This window comes from Heliangelus exortis, chromosome 14 (assembly GCF_036169615.1).
Source record: "Heliangelus exortis chromosome 14, bHelExo1.hap1, whole genome shotgun sequence".
Taxonomy (NCBI): Eukaryota; Metazoa; Chordata; class Aves; order Apodiformes; family Trochilidae; genus Heliangelus; species Heliangelus exortis.
The window spans coordinates 16,316,146-16,334,819 of NC_092435.1; the positions used below are offsets into that span (position 1 = coordinate 16,316,146).

The 18,674-nt window shown below is 36.5% G+C and overlaps 1 protein-coding gene across 15 annotated transcripts in view; it reads left to right on the forward strand.

Annotated features, from left to right (window-relative positions):
• The window catches only part of ATRX (ATRX chromatin remodeler), a 72,170-nt gene that overhangs the window by 29,583 nt on the left and 23,913 nt on the right, over window positions 1-18,674 (forward strand). For 12 of the 15 annotated variants that reach the window (XM_071757615.1, XM_071757622.1, XM_071757625.1 and 9 more), the window contains 9 exons: window positions 5,384-5,517; window positions 6,009-6,188; window positions 7,673-7,766; window positions 8,292-8,400; window positions 9,045-9,224; window positions 9,632-9,773; window positions 10,795-10,904; window positions 15,385-15,531; window positions 15,725-15,902. In XM_071757615.1, the coding sequence (XP_071613716.1) occupies window positions 5,384-5,517; window positions 6,009-6,188; window positions 7,673-7,766; window positions 8,292-8,400; window positions 9,045-9,224; window positions 9,632-9,773; window positions 10,795-10,904; window positions 15,385-15,531; window positions 15,725-15,902 (1,274 nt within the window). The remainder of the gene's footprint in view (window positions 1-5,383; window positions 5,518-6,008; window positions 6,189-7,672; window positions 7,767-8,291; window positions 8,401-9,044; window positions 9,225-9,631; window positions 9,774-10,794; window positions 10,905-15,384; window positions 15,532-15,724; window positions 15,903-18,674) is intronic. The other 3 variants (XM_071757617.1, XM_071757629.1, XM_071757616.1) reach the window with 1 other exon arrangement.

An 18,674-nucleotide genomic window follows, 5' to 3' on the forward strand; every position in this document is an offset into this window, starting at 1 on the left:
ATAATTCAGTTTTAGGGACTTGACAGCACAGGGTCATAAGCAGAACATGTAAACATTGGTAGTAGAAGAGTTTTTAAAATGATGCAATGATGCTTTGGTTTCAGTCCTGGTTTGGTTGGGTTTTTTTCCCGTTTTTTTTTTCTTTTTTTAAGTGTTTCTGCTTAAGCCAATACATTTTTGTCAAAGCTCAGTGTGTTACAATGCTACTGACATACAAATGTCACTGACAGATCTTAATCAGTAGTTGAAGAGCTGTACTGGGAAATGAGTTACCCCAACTGATAACAGACAAACCAGTAATAAGAAGTTGGGGTTTAAAAATCAGTTTCTGTACTTGGTTTTGAAGGTGAATCTTTGTTTAAATTTTATTTAGGGAATATTTTGAAAACACAGACGTGTTTTGTCAATAAACAGTTTTGTCAACCTTCAGACATTGTTATCTGGTAACTGCAGTCTGATTTTACATTTATCATGCATTGTATTTGGCACCAAAATGAGAGAGATAAAATGTTAAAAAGATAGAACAAATTTCAAGAAGCTAAAAGCTTGGGTTTTTTCTGTTTACTCAACACAGAGTGTTTAAATAGTTTACCTACTATTCAGCTAAGTTGCCTATTTTCTTCCAGGCCAAAGAGGGTACCTAGTACCTACTGGGTATTTGTAGTGTGGGAACTCTCATGTTTGCAAGTCTCTAGTTCAGATGTTCTGTTATTTGCATACCTTGGGATGTGCATGACATGAATATTAATAGTCTTGACATCATCTTTGCCAAATGCAATATCCAAGTGGGTCATAATATGACATACAGTGCTGTATGCTTTCATCTTCTGTTGTGTAATTACCTATTATTGGTCCTTCTGATCTTTTAAATGGTACTGTTTAATATGTTTGCAGTAGTTTTGTTTATTAAGAAGTTATTAGTGTATTCAATGCAGAATGCCTTTAAGTATTTGATGGTTACAATAAATTTTTGTAAAACGTTTTTCTTGTCCAAGCATTTAATTTAATACAATTCCAACAGCTTGAAAATCAGACTGTTTCAACAAAGACAGCACAAGATGTTTGGCAGTTTGCACTATTTTTAAAAAACATGTATGACATTCCATCCAAATATTAATGTCTTAAATTATATTTTAAGTGGTTCTAAATTTTTTAGCAATATCTCCAAGGACCCATTCAGTAGTGCATTAGCTGGAAGAATGGTGGCTTTTATTAGCCACAGAAAAATATCCTCCCCAGCCCAAAGCCTTGTTTTGGGCAACCTTATTTTTACATATAATTAGGAGGTATTTCTGAACACTGCGTGTGAGTTGCTGTTATCTAATTGGTAGTAATACTTCACAATAATCAAGTACTATTTAAAGCTATGACCTTTTAATTAGAAGAATTATTTTTACAGTGGTAGCGTTGCCTCACCAATATTTTTGACAATCCCAAAGTGAGCTCATCATATTGGCACTCTAAAATTCATTAACAAGAATGATGCAAATTATCAGGTGGACTTCCACATCAGGAGAAGGCTGCACCTACTATTCAATTTTTGCTGAAATGTCTGAAGGGTAATTTAAAGTTGTCCTGTACTGTGACTAAGCAACCCCTGGGGAACTTCCAGCTTTCCTGTCTCCTTTCAGAAATGTTTTCTTTTAGCATAAGTTAAAAAATTGATAGTAACTAGCTCCTTATTTATAAATGTATATCGTTGGTGTCTTTCTTACAAAGGTGAAATATATTTAAATCCCAAGTTATATAAAATGATATATATATATACTGGTATTTTACTCTAGAGATGTTTTTATATGTCCTGACTGAGATTACAACCCCCTTCTGCAAGGCACTGTATAACTATGTGTTGGGAAAATGTCCTTTATACAAATCTCACAGTCTTTTAGCTAAGATGGAGTGGGGTGAGGCAACATGACATGTTTGAGGTCACAGCAAGTCAGCAGCAGAAATTAATGAAACGTGGGGATTTTTAATTTTTTGTTAAGTACCTGAAGTCCTGTGCTGGAGGTCATGCACTCCTCTGTGCTTCTTAATTACATTTGTTTGTAGGGTTCAAGTGTTATATCTGGTTCCCTGAGATTCATGTCCTTGAGCTGAGCAAATGTGGTATCTTTTGTTTTCATGGGTTTGCTTGGAAGAATGTGAGTGAGGGAGTTCTCACACTTTTCTTGCTTGTTGTTCTTGGTACTTGCAGATTGATGTTAATGCAAATATTAAAATGTTAGAGCTAGTCTGTGAGGATTCTTAGCTTAGAAACCTGGTCACTTTAAATGGGTTTATAGCCTTAAATAACAATGTGATACATTATCCTGAACCACATATAATTTAATTTAAAATAAATTTCAAGACTCCAGTACTTAATTTATTCTTATTCATGTAAAACATTTGTTACATCAGTCATTTATCAGATGCACTTTCAAGACTTAATATGTTTGCTTCTAATATTACTTATGCTTTAAACTCCTATCAGATTCAATTCCTATCAGATATGTATATATATCAGATATAATTCCTAACAGACATTAAAAATAAGAATCTCTTAAATACTGAATGTCTCAACAATGTCTGACATTATTAGCATAACATAGTGGAATGCAATGAAGAAATTGTAGCTTTTTTCACTAAACAATTCCATCTCTGCTTGATTGAAAGTGTTTGAATTTTCATGCTAGTTTTAAAATGTTTAAGTTTCTGTCTCTGAGTATAACACCAATAACTTAATAATATTATAAACAGTTAATTAGAAACTAATAAGTTTACATAATCTGTTTGGTGGTTATGTTGATGATGATTAGTAGGAAAATAACAGCATCTCCTGTTTGTGGATAGTAGATTTTGTGCATGTTACTTCTAGATGAATGATACATTTGCTTTTTTTTTCCTTAAAAATAATACCTCATAAAAGTACAAATAAAAATGTCTTGTTTTGTTAAGAACCAAAGTCAACCTTTGTTTAAAAATATGTAAATAAAATTTTAAAGGTGACTTGTGTAAAAGGCAAGTGTTGTTTACCCCATACAAGTTGTGTTAACTTTGCTAATGCAGTTGAGGAAAATCCAAAATAAGTCAAAAGCAATATTAGGAGGCAGGACTTTCAGGATTGAATTTTAAAATTTTGCAGTTCCTTTTTTAGTGTTCCTACTTTGCTTTTTTTTCTCTCCCACAGCAGAACTTGAGTGGTGGTAAACTTATTTTTTTTAAAGGAGAAAATGAGGCAAAATACTTGTGTCTGCATTTCCTGGAGTAGGAGTCAAGGTTAATAACAAATTTTAAAGGTTTTACAGAGAAATGAAGCTAAGATATTCCAAGCAGTTTCGTTTTTGAAGAAAAAGTTCTGACCATTAAGAGATGGAAGAAATATACTCTTAATTTCATAGAATCGTAAAATCTATAGCATATAATTTCTTAAATGGAGCTATTTAGTCCTGTTGCTGTTATACATAATGTGGTGGGTTTAAAACCAAAATAAAATAACAAAAAGCTAACAACCAAACAAGAACAAAAACCCATGTCCCTTTTCCAAATCCTCTGGAAGGACCAAGGGTAAAAAACACTTCAGAAGAGGATGCTACTTACCTATGGGCTTTTGTAAGTTTTCATTTGGTTCAAACTGTGACCTGTTGATATATATGGAATTAAACTTACCAAAAGTACTGCATTTAAAATTCCTAATTGGCTGTTCCTTTGCAAGCTGTGCCCCAAAAGAGGGGGGAGTCTTTTGGATCCTGTGGACGGTCTGTAACTCACTGAGCAATCTTAACTCTTTTTATTAATCCTTTTTACTTCCATCTTTTAGTAATAACTGGATATACATCAGCATTAGAATATTTCTTGAAATATATATTACCACTCAGGAATAGAAAATACTGTATCAAGTGTTAGCAAAGATACCCTGGGTATATTTCTTTATTTTAGGGGCATGCTGAAAAATAAAATACAGATTGTTTAAAAAATGTATTTGATACCTACGAGGTTATTTAAAACCTGTTTTATACCTAGAAGTAACTTAATTTTCTAATGTGTAAGAAGCTGTACTTAAGAGGTGACTGCTCCTTTGCCATTTCCAAGTGAAGCCTGGATATTGTGGTTTTGAGCTATTGTTTCAACTGGTGTAGCAGCTCTCCCATTCTGAGCTATATGCATACAATTCTCCTGAAAGTCAAGACAGACCAGATTTGACCTAGAAAAAAATTAACTTCATTTAAAATAGATGATCATGGAATGAAAACTATGATATTTCTGAAATTTATATGAGGAAGGCCTGATTTTCATTCCTTCAGCATTTTATTTTCTACTGGAAGTACAAATTCTCAGATAAGTCTTCCATTTTCCTGTGCTTTTGACTTGCCTTGGATAGATTCATTATTTATTTATTTATTTATTGCATTTCAAGACCATGTAAAGAAATACTTTTTCCATTGTAACTTGTGCTTTTATCTGGAAAGATCCCCTGTGCTGAAATGAAGCTGGGAGATGCTGAGTGAGCAGTTTGTGGAACAGGAAATATTTTTCCTGTCATTTTTCTTTGAAGTTCAGGTCCCGTGATGTTTGATAAAAGGTTTTTTTGTGTGTATGTGTATATGCACATAGATTTTTTTTTTTTTTTCTCTAGTTGCTGTAAGGCAAGTGCTTGTAGTTAGAGGAGGGGTTCATTGTGTTTTTTTTTTTTTCCACGAGGCACTTAATATCAGTTCATCTTTAGACATCACAAGGTGCTTCAACTGATGCATTAGGGTGGGCAGAGGCAGTTGGAGTGATAGCACAGTTCAAAAGATGTATAGATAGGGTAATACTTTTTCTTCATGGTTTTTTTTTTTAAACCTGTGAGTTTTGCATATTGCAATAATCATTTTTGCCATGGTTAAACATGTTCAGTGAAATGCTTTTTAAAATTCTGTTTATCTACTAGTGAAGTAGCTTCAGTGCCTCAGGGAATGAAGCTCATTTATTGGAATCCAGTCAGCATGGTAACCATGGGGGAATGAGTTGAGTTGTGGGATTTGCAGCAGTCTTCTGAGAGTTAGAATTCAGATAGGTGCCTATCCCAGAACTGCCAAGAGTCCATTTAAATAGACCATGAATAAAATGTTTAGGTTCATAAAAATAGCAATCTCCAGTCTTGCAGTGAAGCATGAAACTTCTTTTTTAAGAAGCATTATACAGATTTGCTTTCTTCTTATAACACATAACATTTAACATGAGATTTTTGCTGATTTATCCTGTCTTACCACAATGACTTTTCATCATGTGTCCTTTTTTTTTTTTTTTTGTTCAGCTTTCAACCCTTTTTTTGAAGTTCTGAATGGTATAGGATTACACTTATCTTTCTTAGGTTTGCTTGAGCAATGGAATAAATAGCTTTTTCTGTTTTACTTCAAAGAATTGCCAAGAAAATGCTTTTAGAAGAAATCAAAGCCAATCTTTCCTCTGATGAGGATGCATCTTCAGATGAGGAATCGGATGAAAGAAAAAAGAAAACTGGAAAGCAAACTGAAAACACAGGAGATGATGATGGTGAGCACCAAAAGGCATCTGGGAAATAATGGGTGCTGTGGCACCTGTCATAATATAAAAGGTCTTAGGAAGATTATAATTAGTAAAGTTTCTTCAGTTTTCAACAAAAAAATGTCATTGATGTTGATAGATAGTTGCCAGGTAGAGACCAATGTACATGATCATGAGGATTATCATCTCTTTTGGTTTTGTAATGTTGGGTTTTTTTTAATAGTCTGAGTTTTGTCACCAATGGAGAAGTCCTAGGGATCTGTGAGGAATAATCTGTGCAGAACAGTTAGGATGTGCAAATGCATGGGAGAGATTTGATTAACAGGTGCAGTCATTGGAACAGATGTTCCAAGTGTTGAGGGAACAAAGGTGTGGTGGTTGTCATTTCCTGGAGAATCACATAATTTAGCCTAAATCAATTCAGATTTTAATTCTTGCCAAATTTAAGTGAGAAAAAAAGTCACCAGTATGTGTGTTGTAATGACTCTTATCTCTGACAGAAGAGAATGAAAAGGAGGATAATTCTGAATCAGATTCAGAAGCAGAAGAATCAAAGAAGCCAAGATACAGACACAGACTGCTGAGGCACAAGCTGACAGTGAGTGATGGAGAATCTGGTGAAGAAAAAAAGGTGAAACCAAAAGACAAAAAAGAAGGGAAGCGCAGAAATAGGAGGAAAGGTACATAATCCAAACATTTCTTGTCACCAAAAGTACTTGCTGCTATGAAATAAGTCCAAAACATGTCAGAATGGACATCTGAAACTCCATAACCTTAAAATCTGTATATAAACTTGTGTGTGTATTAAATCTAGAACTCTCTTCCCTATTGAGAAATAATTTTGTTTAAAATGTTGATACAAATGCAACTCTTTCCACTTATTATATCCTCTGAATCAGATGCATCTTTTAGGCTCTTAGAGCAGGGTCAAGCCCAGTACTTTTGGTTGGTGAAATTAAATCTTGCCCTTTATATAATATCTCTCTTTAACCTGAGCTGTTAGGAGGAGGCCCTTGTGCATCAGCCATTTTTCTGTGCTAGAATAGGAATGTCTCAAGCTTTAGTTCAACACCAGGTGGCACTGTGAAATGATGCCGGGCTGATTTTTTCACTTTGCAAGAACAAAGGATCTTGTCAGCCCCTGGCATGGAGTCATTCTGAGCGGAGGAGGGGAGTGGTGGTGAAGATAAATGCTCCATGCCACGCTGGTCAGTGTAGGTGCTGATGGTGTTTGCACCCACTGCTTTCCTGTTCTTTGTGTTGCACTGGTGCCAGCCAATTTTTACAGTGTCCCACAGGCTAAAAGGTGATTTTTTAAACTCTTGATTTTTATCAGTATGTACATTTATGCTCTCCAACCCTTGTGGGATTACAGCTCTTACCAACAGCTTTTCTTTCAAGAAAAGCAATTGTAAATTACAGTGGCAATGTGCAAATAAGATGCAGCCAGACTAATTCTCAGGATTGTTTAGTGTTAGCCTTTTTAAGTTCACTAGTCTCAAGTTAGAGGAATACACTTTATTTCAGCTTGCCATTTTTTAGCCCTGTGTTACTAACACTGCATTTTTCCTTGGATGTAAACCAGTCCTTGTTTTACACCTTATTGTAGAACAATTAAGGTTTCCACTGTTTTCAAGCTCAAACTGAAATTCTAAAGGTGCTAAATGGCATGCTGGTCTTAAGTACTTATAAATGCCAGTGACAGCTCCTAAAAGTAAGTGTGGAAGTATTATCTAATACTGGTAGTTTATGTGTATTTTTGTTGTCTTTTGAGTTAGCTTTAAACTTGAATTACCTTAAGAAGCTTCAAGCCATCAATACAGTGATATAATTGCATATTTGTTAGTAGATGAGAGCAGTTTGAGTGAATTGTGAGGTGTGATTATAAAATGACATCTAAAATGTTTGAAACAAAACCTTCTGGTTTCCAAAAAACCATCTTTTGTTTTCTGAAACTCTGTAATGTTCCCCATTGTCTTCTCTCCTCCTCACACAGTCTTTGTAAAGTGAAACTTCATTTATGCTTTTTGTCATTTGTCATCCTTAAGGGGTCCTGTGCTGTCTGAAATGAACTCTTGTGGTGCTTGTTGGTCTTAAACAGGTTGTGTAATTAGCAGATAGGTATTGTTGTTAACTTGGCAATAATTCAACTTTATTTTTAAAGTGAGCAGTGGAGATTCAAATGACTCAGAGTTTCATGAATCTGCAGTTAGTGAAGAAGTCAGTGAGTCTGAAGATGAGCAGCGTCCAAGAACAAGGTATAAATAAAATTTAACTATGCCTGTCCTGTGTTTTTTTTTCCTCTTGATAGTGCAGTTGAGGCAGTGAAGTGTAAAAGTTGAAGGCTTTGGATCAGGGCTTAAAACCATTGGTGATACTTGCCTAAAAGTTGCTATCTGCTAATTAACTTGATAGAAAATGTGAGACTTTTGAATTTGTACCACAGTATGGGGTACACAGCAATTGGATAAACCAATGTGAAGAAGAGAATGATTAAAAAATGGGCATTTTTCTGCAAAAAAATATCAATGTCAATTGAGGAATGGTGAAGGGCAGCAGGAAACTGATGTTCAGTGATTCTGGGATTCTTCAGGGGTGTCTGGAATAGACTCCTGGGACGTGTGCCTGGTGAGTTGAAGGGGAGGAAAGGATTTGGAAGTAAACCCCTGACTGCAGACAAGGAGTATGCATTCTGTTAATTAGCAGTGTAGTTCAGGTGACTTTTCTCATGGTTTTTCAGTGAGGCAATGAATTGTTAGTCAAAAAGCTTTTACTTTTTATAGATCTGCCAAGAAAGCTGAGGCTGAAGAAAACCAACGCAGTTACAAGCAGAAAAAGAAACGAAGGCGAATAAAGGTCCAAGAGGATTCTTCAAGTGAAAACAACAATAAGGTACTGCCCTGTGTTTTGAATTCATTAATGGGAAAAGGAGTTCCTGTCTCTTCTGCTGCCTGCTTAGGGACTTAGGTATCTCAAACAGCTCTATACAAAGTACAGGAATAAATGATAAGTTTTAAAATGTTAACTCGGTGCTAAAACTTGTAAAGTGGCACCATTATGGACCACACTCAGTGTGTTTAACTCAAATTATTCCCTGGCTAGATCTTGGTGAAAATGTATGGTAGCTTTTAAGTAAATGGAATTTTTAAATTAGCATAGAAAATGACACAAATAGTAGATTAAAGCTTTCATAGTATTAGTCTTTCCTTTCCAATGTGGAGAAGGTGATAGCTGATCTGGTCTAGCACCACTAGAACAGAAAAACGGTTCTTCATTAGCAGTCACTAATTACTATCAAATGATAACAGTACTTTCAGTACAGCCTTTACAAAGCTGGGCTTATCTCTGATAGCTCAGAGTACATTCTAGTTCAGGTGGCACTTGTTTTGTCATGCTGCCTGATTTCTTTTTTGAAAAATATCTTTTTTCATATGAGCTAAATTTGTTCTGTCTGTATAAAATTTTTGGGAGCTTACCTGAAAATTGAGGCTCTGTGTCATAATGTTCTTGCTAATATTTTATTTTATTTGTAATAGAGTAATTCTGAGGATGAGGAAAATGATGATTCAAAATCTCCTGGAAAAGGCAGGAAGAAAATAAGGAAAATTATTAAAGATGATAAGCTTAGGACAGAAACACAAAATGCACTTAAAGAAGAAGAAGAAAGAAGAAAACGTATCGCAGAAAGAGAACGGGAGAGAGAGAAATTGAGAGAGGTATGTTCTGGTTTTTGGGTTTTTTTTTACAGAATCCTAGAAAGTTAAATCATTGATGCTTAAGACAAGATATTTCTACTTCAATTTAATTTAAGAAGTAATTTTATAAGTGCTTACATGTAGCCTGTAAGCCACAAGTTTTATTGGTAGTTTCCTGCAAGTTGACATTGGTAAGTTTTTTATTTAAGACTGCTTTTAGATCTTTCCAAAGCTGCTTCAGGTTCCTGTTGCTTTACTTTCCCTGGGGAAAAGCTCTTTCCCAAAGTAATGGATGCATAGTAAAGACTTTAATGTTTTTCTTTACTAAATAAATTATGTTTTCCAGTATAGACAAAGCTTGTGTCTGTCAAATGCTTGGTATTCTTCATGTGTGAAGTGTTCCTATGATATCCTGTTTCTTCTTATAGGTGATAGAGATAGAAGATGCTTCTCCTCTGAAGTGTCCCATTACCACTAAGTTGGTTTTAGATGAAGATGAAGAAACCAAAGAACCATTAGTGCAGGTTCACAGGAGTATTGTTACCAGACTGAAACCACACCAAGTAGATGGTAAGGAAAGAGATTACTTTTTTTTTCCCTCCACTGCCACAGCACCTTAAGCAACCTGAATTAGAATGAGAAAAACTTCTTGGCAGGCAAATGCCAGAATGTCAGGTTGAATGCTTTATTTTTTGGATAACTGAACAATATGAAATGAGATCAGCAATAGTTCTCTTTTACAAGCAAAAAAGCTTAGGAAAGTCAAGTTGGAAGGGTCCTCAGAATCAACTAATTCTCCACAGTGAGGCAGAATTAAATATATGTTGACTGATTCTATTGAGGAATTGCTGTATTCACTTTTTCTAGTTTTCAGTGAAGATATTAAAATCTTGCAGTCTTTCCCTGGGTTTCCCAACAGAATTTTTTCCTTATATGTGACACAACTTCAAATCAATCTGGCTTCTTACCATATTCTCTTTCTAGTGGAGAAGGAGAAAAGGAGGATAACCAACCATAATTTGCTTCACAGTTCATTCTGCTATTTTAGATTGAACATAACTCCACAATAAATATAGTTCAAGGCACACAAAAAATCACCCATCAGCCCCTCATGTTGTTCATGTGTTTTGTTATGTAGCATGTGTTTCTTTTCCTCTGTCAGCTGTCACAGTTCTAGCAGGATTTTTTTTTCCATAAGCACAGAACTTCACATCTGATCAGTCTTGGCAGAATTTCTTCTAATCGGTTTCAGATAATTTTGCTAATTTACCAAGATTATTTTAGTCTTTTCATTTAAGTCCTTGCCACTTTTTTTTCTGTCTCCCCTTGTCCCCAAGATAGGAGTTACCTGCAGTATGCACAACAATATTTTCTGACCCAGTTGCCACATCTTCAGTGAAACCTGGGAATATCATGAAGTTCAAGACAAAGATTTTTCCTCATACATAGGAAAAGAAGTTAATCAATAATTATCCTGAGCACTTCTTTTCCAAGAGTTACCATGCTCTTACAGTGACCACACCTGTCTCTTGTCTGATGAACTCTAACAAAACGAATGTTTAATAAGAAAATTTTCAATAATTTTCTTCAGGTGTTCAGTTCATGTGGGATTGCTGTTGTGAATCTGTAAAAAAAACGAAGTCATCTCCTGGTTCTGGATGCATTCTTGCTCACTGTATGGGCCTGGGGAAAACATTGCAGGTAAGAAAAAAGAAATATCCTCTTTACTGGGCAGTAGGTTGCTCTCAGAAGCTCATCCAGCAAAAGGCAATTTTAATGACTTTCAGAACATATTAAACTTGCTGTTTCCTAGGCAGTGACTTATTGAGTGTTGCTGGAGGAGAATCTTCTGTAAAGAGGTCTTGAGAAGATGTTTTTGTTACAGCTGTGGAAGTTCTGATACATGCTTATGCTTTCTCTTCTTCTAAAATATATAGAATGAAATCAGATCATCACTGATATTCATGTGAAAAGCTGATATTAAATTGTAAATGCAACACAAATGCAACTCCCTTGGAACTCAAAAAAAAGAAAATACAGCTGGTAGGAAACAGGCTTCTGGAACCTATGTTTCTAAGACAGTTTAATAATATTAAACAGATTGTGTTGCATTCATGTGTCACTCCTTAAATTATTCATTTTCCTCAGTGGTTTTTCAGTTTACTTTGTTGCACTGATAAAGCAGAGGTTTATCAGGGTTTAGTTTTAATTTTCCATGCCACACTTCTAGTCTCTGAAGTCAGATGCTTTGTCTTTTAATGTAAACAGTATTTTGCTGCAATTTAGGCTCTTCTAGGTGGAGTGAAAAGAGCATTTGTTTGCTGTTTCAGTAATTGTCCATAGGTATGTTCATGTTTTGGGGTTGTTGTGTATTGCAAATAGTTAAGACCAGAAACTTTTGTTACATTGGCAGTTCACTATAGGGCATAATTTCAACCCCTTTTGCACATCTTTATTTCTTTTTTTTAGCTTTCCAGTTCTTTGCTTCCTGAAATCTTCAGGTTCAGGCCCTCCTTGTCACTTCAGTGCATGTTCCTTCTCCTTTGCATTGCTGAAGGCTGCTTTGTGATACTCTTTAAAATAAGATACTGTAGCAAAGGTCTTGGTCTGGTGCAAGTGGCTCTTCTGCCATATTAGAAGTTGCACAGTGAACAAGATAAGGGATAGTGTGGAAAATCTGAAGCTCAGTTGCCATCTTAAAATGTTTCTTCTGAAACTGATCAGCCAAGCAGTTGCTGTAAACCAATGCTTACAGCTCTTTTTCTTGGGCATCACTGTGGTCCTCAGAAGATGCTGATGCTCTTGACCTCACAGAAGATCAAAACCATTTTGATTTCCATACATCTCAGTATTCATGCTGCTCTTTTGAGGGTAGTCAGGGCTGTTCAGTTCCTTTTGTGATTTCTTCTTTCCAAGTACTGATCTGTCTTCATAAACGTTGGTTTTGTATTTATCCAGTTGTAGCATCACCACCAATACCATGAGCAAAGAACTAGGCTGAGCTGCCCATCTTGCAGCTCTGCTGTCAGGTCTGTTCCCAAGAATTCCTTTAGAAGAAGTCACTTGACAAAAGAATCTTTCCCTCTGATTCTGAGAGAGAAATTTTTGAGAGCTCTGAAGAAGAAAGGAGGGTGATAAAGACCTTAAATATGCTTGAAAAGGCCCACAGAAAAACAGAGCCATGTTGGTCTCCCTGTCGTTGGCCTTCTGGATGCTGTGTATCCTCATGTCTGGAGGAAGGAGATAATTTCCATATCTTTACTAGGACAGCTGGCTAGTGGAATGAATTACTGTGAATCTTTTTGATATCTGCCACAAATTGGAATCATTAGAAGTGTAACTGGCAGCTTCTGCAGACATCTGAGTTGGTTAGAACTGATTCCAGCATGGGATCAATTAGGGCCCTCAGGAAGCCACTGGACAGGAGCTCTGCCTGGAGCTCTGGTGAGTTTGTGACCTCCAAGTCTAGATCATGTTAGCAGCCAGCACTTCACTCTGAATTCTTTCTTCACATGCTCCAAATATGGATGCACTTCTCATTCCCTGGAGCACAGTCCCTTCACCACCATGATGATGGTTCTCAAAGAGGTTATTTTCTTCCTACAGTGAGGATGGGATCCTCAAAGCATCTGTGTGGAAATGCCAATTCACCATCCTCTTCCATCTTGAGTTAGTGGTGGTAGAAGCTTCCCTATTGGAATGGGAAGCCCTATCTATTCCCTGACCTGAAGGCTCAGGATCTGATTCATGGAGAGGTCAGTATCTCAAGTACTGGAATTCCAAGCTGCATGTCAGATGTCTCACCATTTCTGTGCTGTTAGCCAGCTTTACAACCTTGGTGGTGGCTTCACAATCAAGATGCTGCTGCAAGATCCTGTGGACAAAGCAATTGGTCTTTGACATCCCAAGGCTTAGAATGAGGTCTCTCTGTCACTTTTAGTCTCTGTAGTGCTCCTGTCTGCCTTGAGTGTTGGTGCTGGGCATGATCAGCACACCTGGATGCTGCCAGAGAACTGACTTGGCTTGGAGGGTTTTATTACTCTTTTTAGAGAGTTGAAATGTGCTCCAAGAGAAAATCCACAGAGAACTGAGCAGGAGGCATGTGGTACTTCAGTAGTGTTAGCCAGGCCTTACTGGATGGCTTCCTTATCCTTCAGTCTTCCCTCTAAATAATTACTACCCAGGATTCTTCAGAAAAGTGAAGTTAATGAGTAATACATAATCCTGCTGTCCTCTGGGCTAATTCAGACAAATTTTATTAAGAACTTTGTGATTCTGAGAATCTTCTTTCTTAACCTGTGAGTTGCAGGATGTAGGGCTGGAGTGCTTAGGCTGGCAGATGATCTTCAGATTCTGTAGATCCCTATAATTCGTCTGCAAAAAACAGGCTCAAGGGAACTTGCTTTTGGGGGGTTTCTGATTCTAGGGAGCATTTTCTGTTGGTGTCAGAGGGATCAGAGGGACTGTAATCACTCACTGTCTGTACTGCTGAGGTAAAACAAGCCAAAGTCTTGGTAGTTTGTAGTCCATAGCATGTGGACAGGATGTTTTTAACAACTGTATCTGCAGTGTACCTAGATTTGCTTTGTTTATGGAAGTCGAGGTGACAGACACAATATTTTAGCAATCTACAATCCTGAATTACCTTTGAAGAATTTTTTTACATGCTCAATTCTATCGTAGGTGTTCTTCAGGAACTAATAAGGTATTTTTACTGGAGGTTTATAATATTTTGCAGAACTGTTGTGCTTTAATGTAACAATGAAGTCTAGGTGACTTTGTACACTTATACTTTATGCACTTTATACTTTGGTTTGATGAAAAATGTCACAGCAGAAGGTACTTTGTATGTGACCAGGTGTATTCACATTTGTTTTGACTTATCCCTTGATATCCAAAGGATGCCACAGTTACAGATATGTACCAAGCATTTCTGTGGCCACTGTTGTAGCTCAGGTAGTTGTTTTTTTTCCTTTATGTGATTGCTGACCAGTCCTTGCACTGTGCTCTTTAACTCTGTGATTCTGATTCTGTAAAGCCTTTTAAAAGAGCTAAATCAGCAGTAAGTTTTGGTAGACTTTGCAAACAGCAGAGGAGTCAGTAAAGGATCAGAAAATAGGGCAATTAGGGACTTGGGGGCTGACCAGGACAATAGGATTTTGTGATTCATCTTCATGGGTACTTCTTGCATTTGAACATGAGATGCTTTTGTCTTGATTACCTGACCACTGGTAATGCCTTTCATACTGCAGCATCTAAAAGCAGTTTGCTGCCCAGCATTCCAAACGTAGTTGTGCAGTATTGAAATTATTTTGGACAGTTTATTAAATCAAAGTTGCCACATACCAGGGTTTGATTTGGATAAAAAACTTTCTGGATGTTGTACAACTCTGTGGATTGCAGTGCAGGCTTCACCATGAGAAGGTTGGGGTGAGAGCTGGAGCTGCCACAGCATTGCTGCCTCTTCAGCTCCCACATTTCTACAGGTTGCCTCTAGTCCTGTCTTTATTTTTTTGCTGCTGCTCAAAACCAGGCAGCCCAGAAGAAGCACTGAGTGACAAAAAAGGATTCAGGATATTTTTCCCAGGCCTCAGAGTTGTTACCATTTGCAACATACAACCAGTCCAGCTGCAGGGTTTTTACCTGGAAAGCATTTCAATAACCTCTGCTTCCAAGTTCTTCTGAGGCAGTGTGCCAATATGTTGGAAAAATGTGGAAAACACTGATTTAAGACTAAACTTCACTTTTTGGAAATTTGGCACATTCATGAAGCCCAATGTTTGGGGCAAGTATTGAGAAATAGCCAAATAAAACTTCTTTTATTCTCTTTCTGTTGCTATTCTGTTAATAGACTCTGAAGTAAAATTAGAGTTTTTTAGTTTAAGAAAATGATGGATGAAATGTAAAGAGAGGGTTCCTTATTTCTGAAGTCCTTCAGCTATCTGCTTCATGTATCTCAAAATGTGAAGGATTATGCAGCCATGTAGCAAAAGTTTGTGACATCAAAATACATGAATGTTAAATTTTAATGAGAAAGTTGTTTTAACAAAGAGAAAAATAATGCTTCTACAAGACTGTTGGTAAGTTCTATACATTAATAGATACCTCTATGTTTCTTTCTTAGTGTTTTATACTCATCAGTATTGTTTTTTTGCATTTTGTCTGTTTTTTCCTCTTGCAGGTAGTAAGTTTTCTTCACACAGTCCTGCTCTGTGACAAGTTGGATTTTCGGACAGCTCTGGTAGTGTGTCCACTGAACACTGCTCTGAACTGGCTGAATGAGTTTGAAAAATGGCAAGAAGGTTTAGAAGATGATGAAAGACTAGAGGTATAAAGGCTTTTAAAGAGTTCTTAAAAAATATGTGAACGTTTTTTCTATTTGGGAAGCTCCACCACTTAATATTTAGTCTAAGGGATGCACCGCTAAGTATGTAAAAAATCTACGTAGGTGTTTAAAATTGACACTGGGACTTGAGTATTTTAAGAGAAAAACCGAGGATTTTTTTTTTCCTCTTTGCAAGGTCTGTGAACTGGCAACAGTGAAACGCCCTCAGGAGAGAAGCTACATGCTGCAGCGCTGGCAGGATGAGGGGGGGGTGATGATCATTGGCTACGAGATGTACCGGAACCTTGCACAGGGCAGGAATGTGAAGAGCAGGAAACTGAAAGAAATCTTTAATAAAGCTTTAGTGGATCCAGGTAAGTGCAAATGAATACAAGCATGCATTATATAATGCATGTATTTCCTGCTTTACGTGTGTGAGCTAAGTCATCTTGCAGATGGAAATCTGCTGGGCAAATAATTTTAAGCAGGAGCTATGGAAGAGTTATCAGATTTTCTTTGTTGGCTTTTGCTGAGTGGCAGAAAAGTTTCTTCAGAAACTCCCATCTGCTTTTGTAGGTAGCCATCTGTAACAATCTTTTATATTAAATCAAATACAGAAGTGACCATAGGAATATATAAGGAAACTTTCCTAATGGGTATCTCTTGCAAGCATTGCCTTTTTTGCAAGGTAATTTGAAGTGACTCCGTTGGGAACCTGAAGTTATCTTAATTTGTTAATCTTAATTAGTCTTAATCTTATCTTAATTTGTCCCAACCACAGGTTGCTTTATCCTTGATAAAAATCTTCTGTTAAGGGAGCAATTACACATGAGAAATAGTTGAGGTTGTACCTTAGCAGTACCAATAAAGTGGTAATTAAGTGCTAATTAATTGATTGCAGATAAAGCATGCCATTAAGTTAAAGTATTAAGAAACCAAAGTCTGGTTTATGCTTAGGTGAACTGAGCAAACTTATGTAAGTACTTGAAAATATTCCAAGTGGATAGAACCAGTCTATTAGGTGGTCACCAGAAAGAGAATTATAAATTTTAAGATTAGCACGTTTCACTAAAATAGTAAAATGTTCCTACAAATTCTGAACTGGCAACTGATTAAAAAAAAAAGTTATTTTCAAATAACTTTTGCTTTCTGGCTGAGGAAATGCAGCATTGGTCTGGTTTATAATTGTAGTTGGTGAGCTTGATTTTGTTACATTTCAAGTGATAGTAGGGCTGTGAGTTTTGTTCTGAGAGACAAAAGGGTTGTTCTAATAGGAGAAATAATGTAGTGATTATTGGCTTTGGCTGATGGGAACTGACATCTCCAGCTCTGCAGAAAACCTTTCTGAGCAGCTAAAATGTTAATTAGTTTTCTGCCAGTTTGACTCACGAAAACTCATAATTGCTGTGAAGTACAGTATATGTTTTTGGATTTTTTTTGCTTTTTTTTTAATCTTTATGATCTTTTAATGTATCCACATGCATTATTAAAGCAATGAAGAAAATGCCCTTTCTTTTTTTTTTCCTGCTTCTTTCAAGTAATGCTGCAGTTACTAAAAACAAGCAAAAAGGAGGAGAGAACCATGTGTTGTCAGTCTTGCTCTGTACCTCATGTGCTCAAGATGCTGCATTTGATGAAAATGTTGCTAGTAAAGTCAGAGCTAGAGAAGGAAAGGTGTGAACCTGCTGTCTTGAAGAAGTGATGGGGCAGTGGCTTGACAGGACAGTAGCTCTGTATTTGGTTTGTCATATTCTTAAAAAATTACATGTTTTACAGTCTTAGAGTGATTGATTTTGTTTTTGTTTCTGATGGAAAGTAGAAGGGAGACAGAACATAGAGGTTTTTACCATGTGTATTATATTATATTATTATATATTATATTATATTATTATAATATTATTATATTATATTATTATAATATATTATATATATATATTATATTACTACATATTGTCCCTTCATGGATGAATATCAGTGTAGCTTCCAAACCTTTGGACTGTGGAGAGAGGTGTCCTGTTGGGTGTGCAGTTTTCTGGAGTGTCTTGTGTAACCTTCCCTGTCCCACATCCTGTGAATCTCTTGGGTTTTACAATCAGCTTATAGGTGTGGTTCTGTTCTACTTCCAAACCTCTTCAGACAGCTTAGGACACCATGATAGAGCAGGGTTTGTGGTGAGGTTATTGGCTTTTGTAGATTTAATCAAGTTGAGACACTGCAGCACGTGGAGCCTTGTCATGTCCTGTGTCACTCTCCTCTTGGACTGTGTGGTTGATAGGATGGAATTTGGACTGTCAGGAAAACTAACACTGAAATAACTCCTTAATTATTGTTATGTTGCTTTACATCTTCCTTCCTCTATCTTAACTAACTTTCAAAAGACAAAAGTGTTGATCTCTTGTTACCCATTTGTTTTTGGAGACATCTGGATTAACCTGATGAGAAATATCTTGCAACAACCCTGATTTGTTTCTTGCTCTCTTTGTGAATCAATATAGCAGGCTGCCACTAGAGGAGGTGTGAAGCTTTGTGCTGGCTTACTCCTGGGGCTGTAAATAGGAAAACCTTTGTCTCTGGGAGCATTTTTAATTTAAAAGGTTGCAAATTCAGTATGGGAAGGATAATTCAATGCTATGTGTCTGACTAATACTGCTAGAGTAGATATACTCTGGAGTAGGAGATGTTGCACTGAGTTCTGCAGAAGAGGAGGCCAGAGAGTGAAGGTTTAGCCAAAGTTTATGGGTGGAGAAGTAGTGTGAGAAGTGATTTCATTAATTAACTAGCTCTGCTATGGGAAATAATAGCAGGATTACATACTCATGCAGAGCAGGGAATGGTTTCCCATAGTGCTTTGTGCAACTGATAGAATGCTTTTTGATTTATTGAAAGCTGTTGCTCTTTGCTTGCAGCATTTCAATAACTTTTTTTTTTTTTTAACTTGTTGCTACTAATAACAAGTCCATTACTGTTTAATTTGGAAATTGTTCTTTAATTGGCAGTTGTATAGAGTAGACTTAAATTCAGAGGAAAAGGAGAACTGGGTATATGTCTGTATATTTTATGTGTATCAATAAATTAACATGAAATTACAGCAAGGATGGGAAGATGAAGACTATGAGCTTTGAGGAAAGACTGAGGGAGTGTAAGGC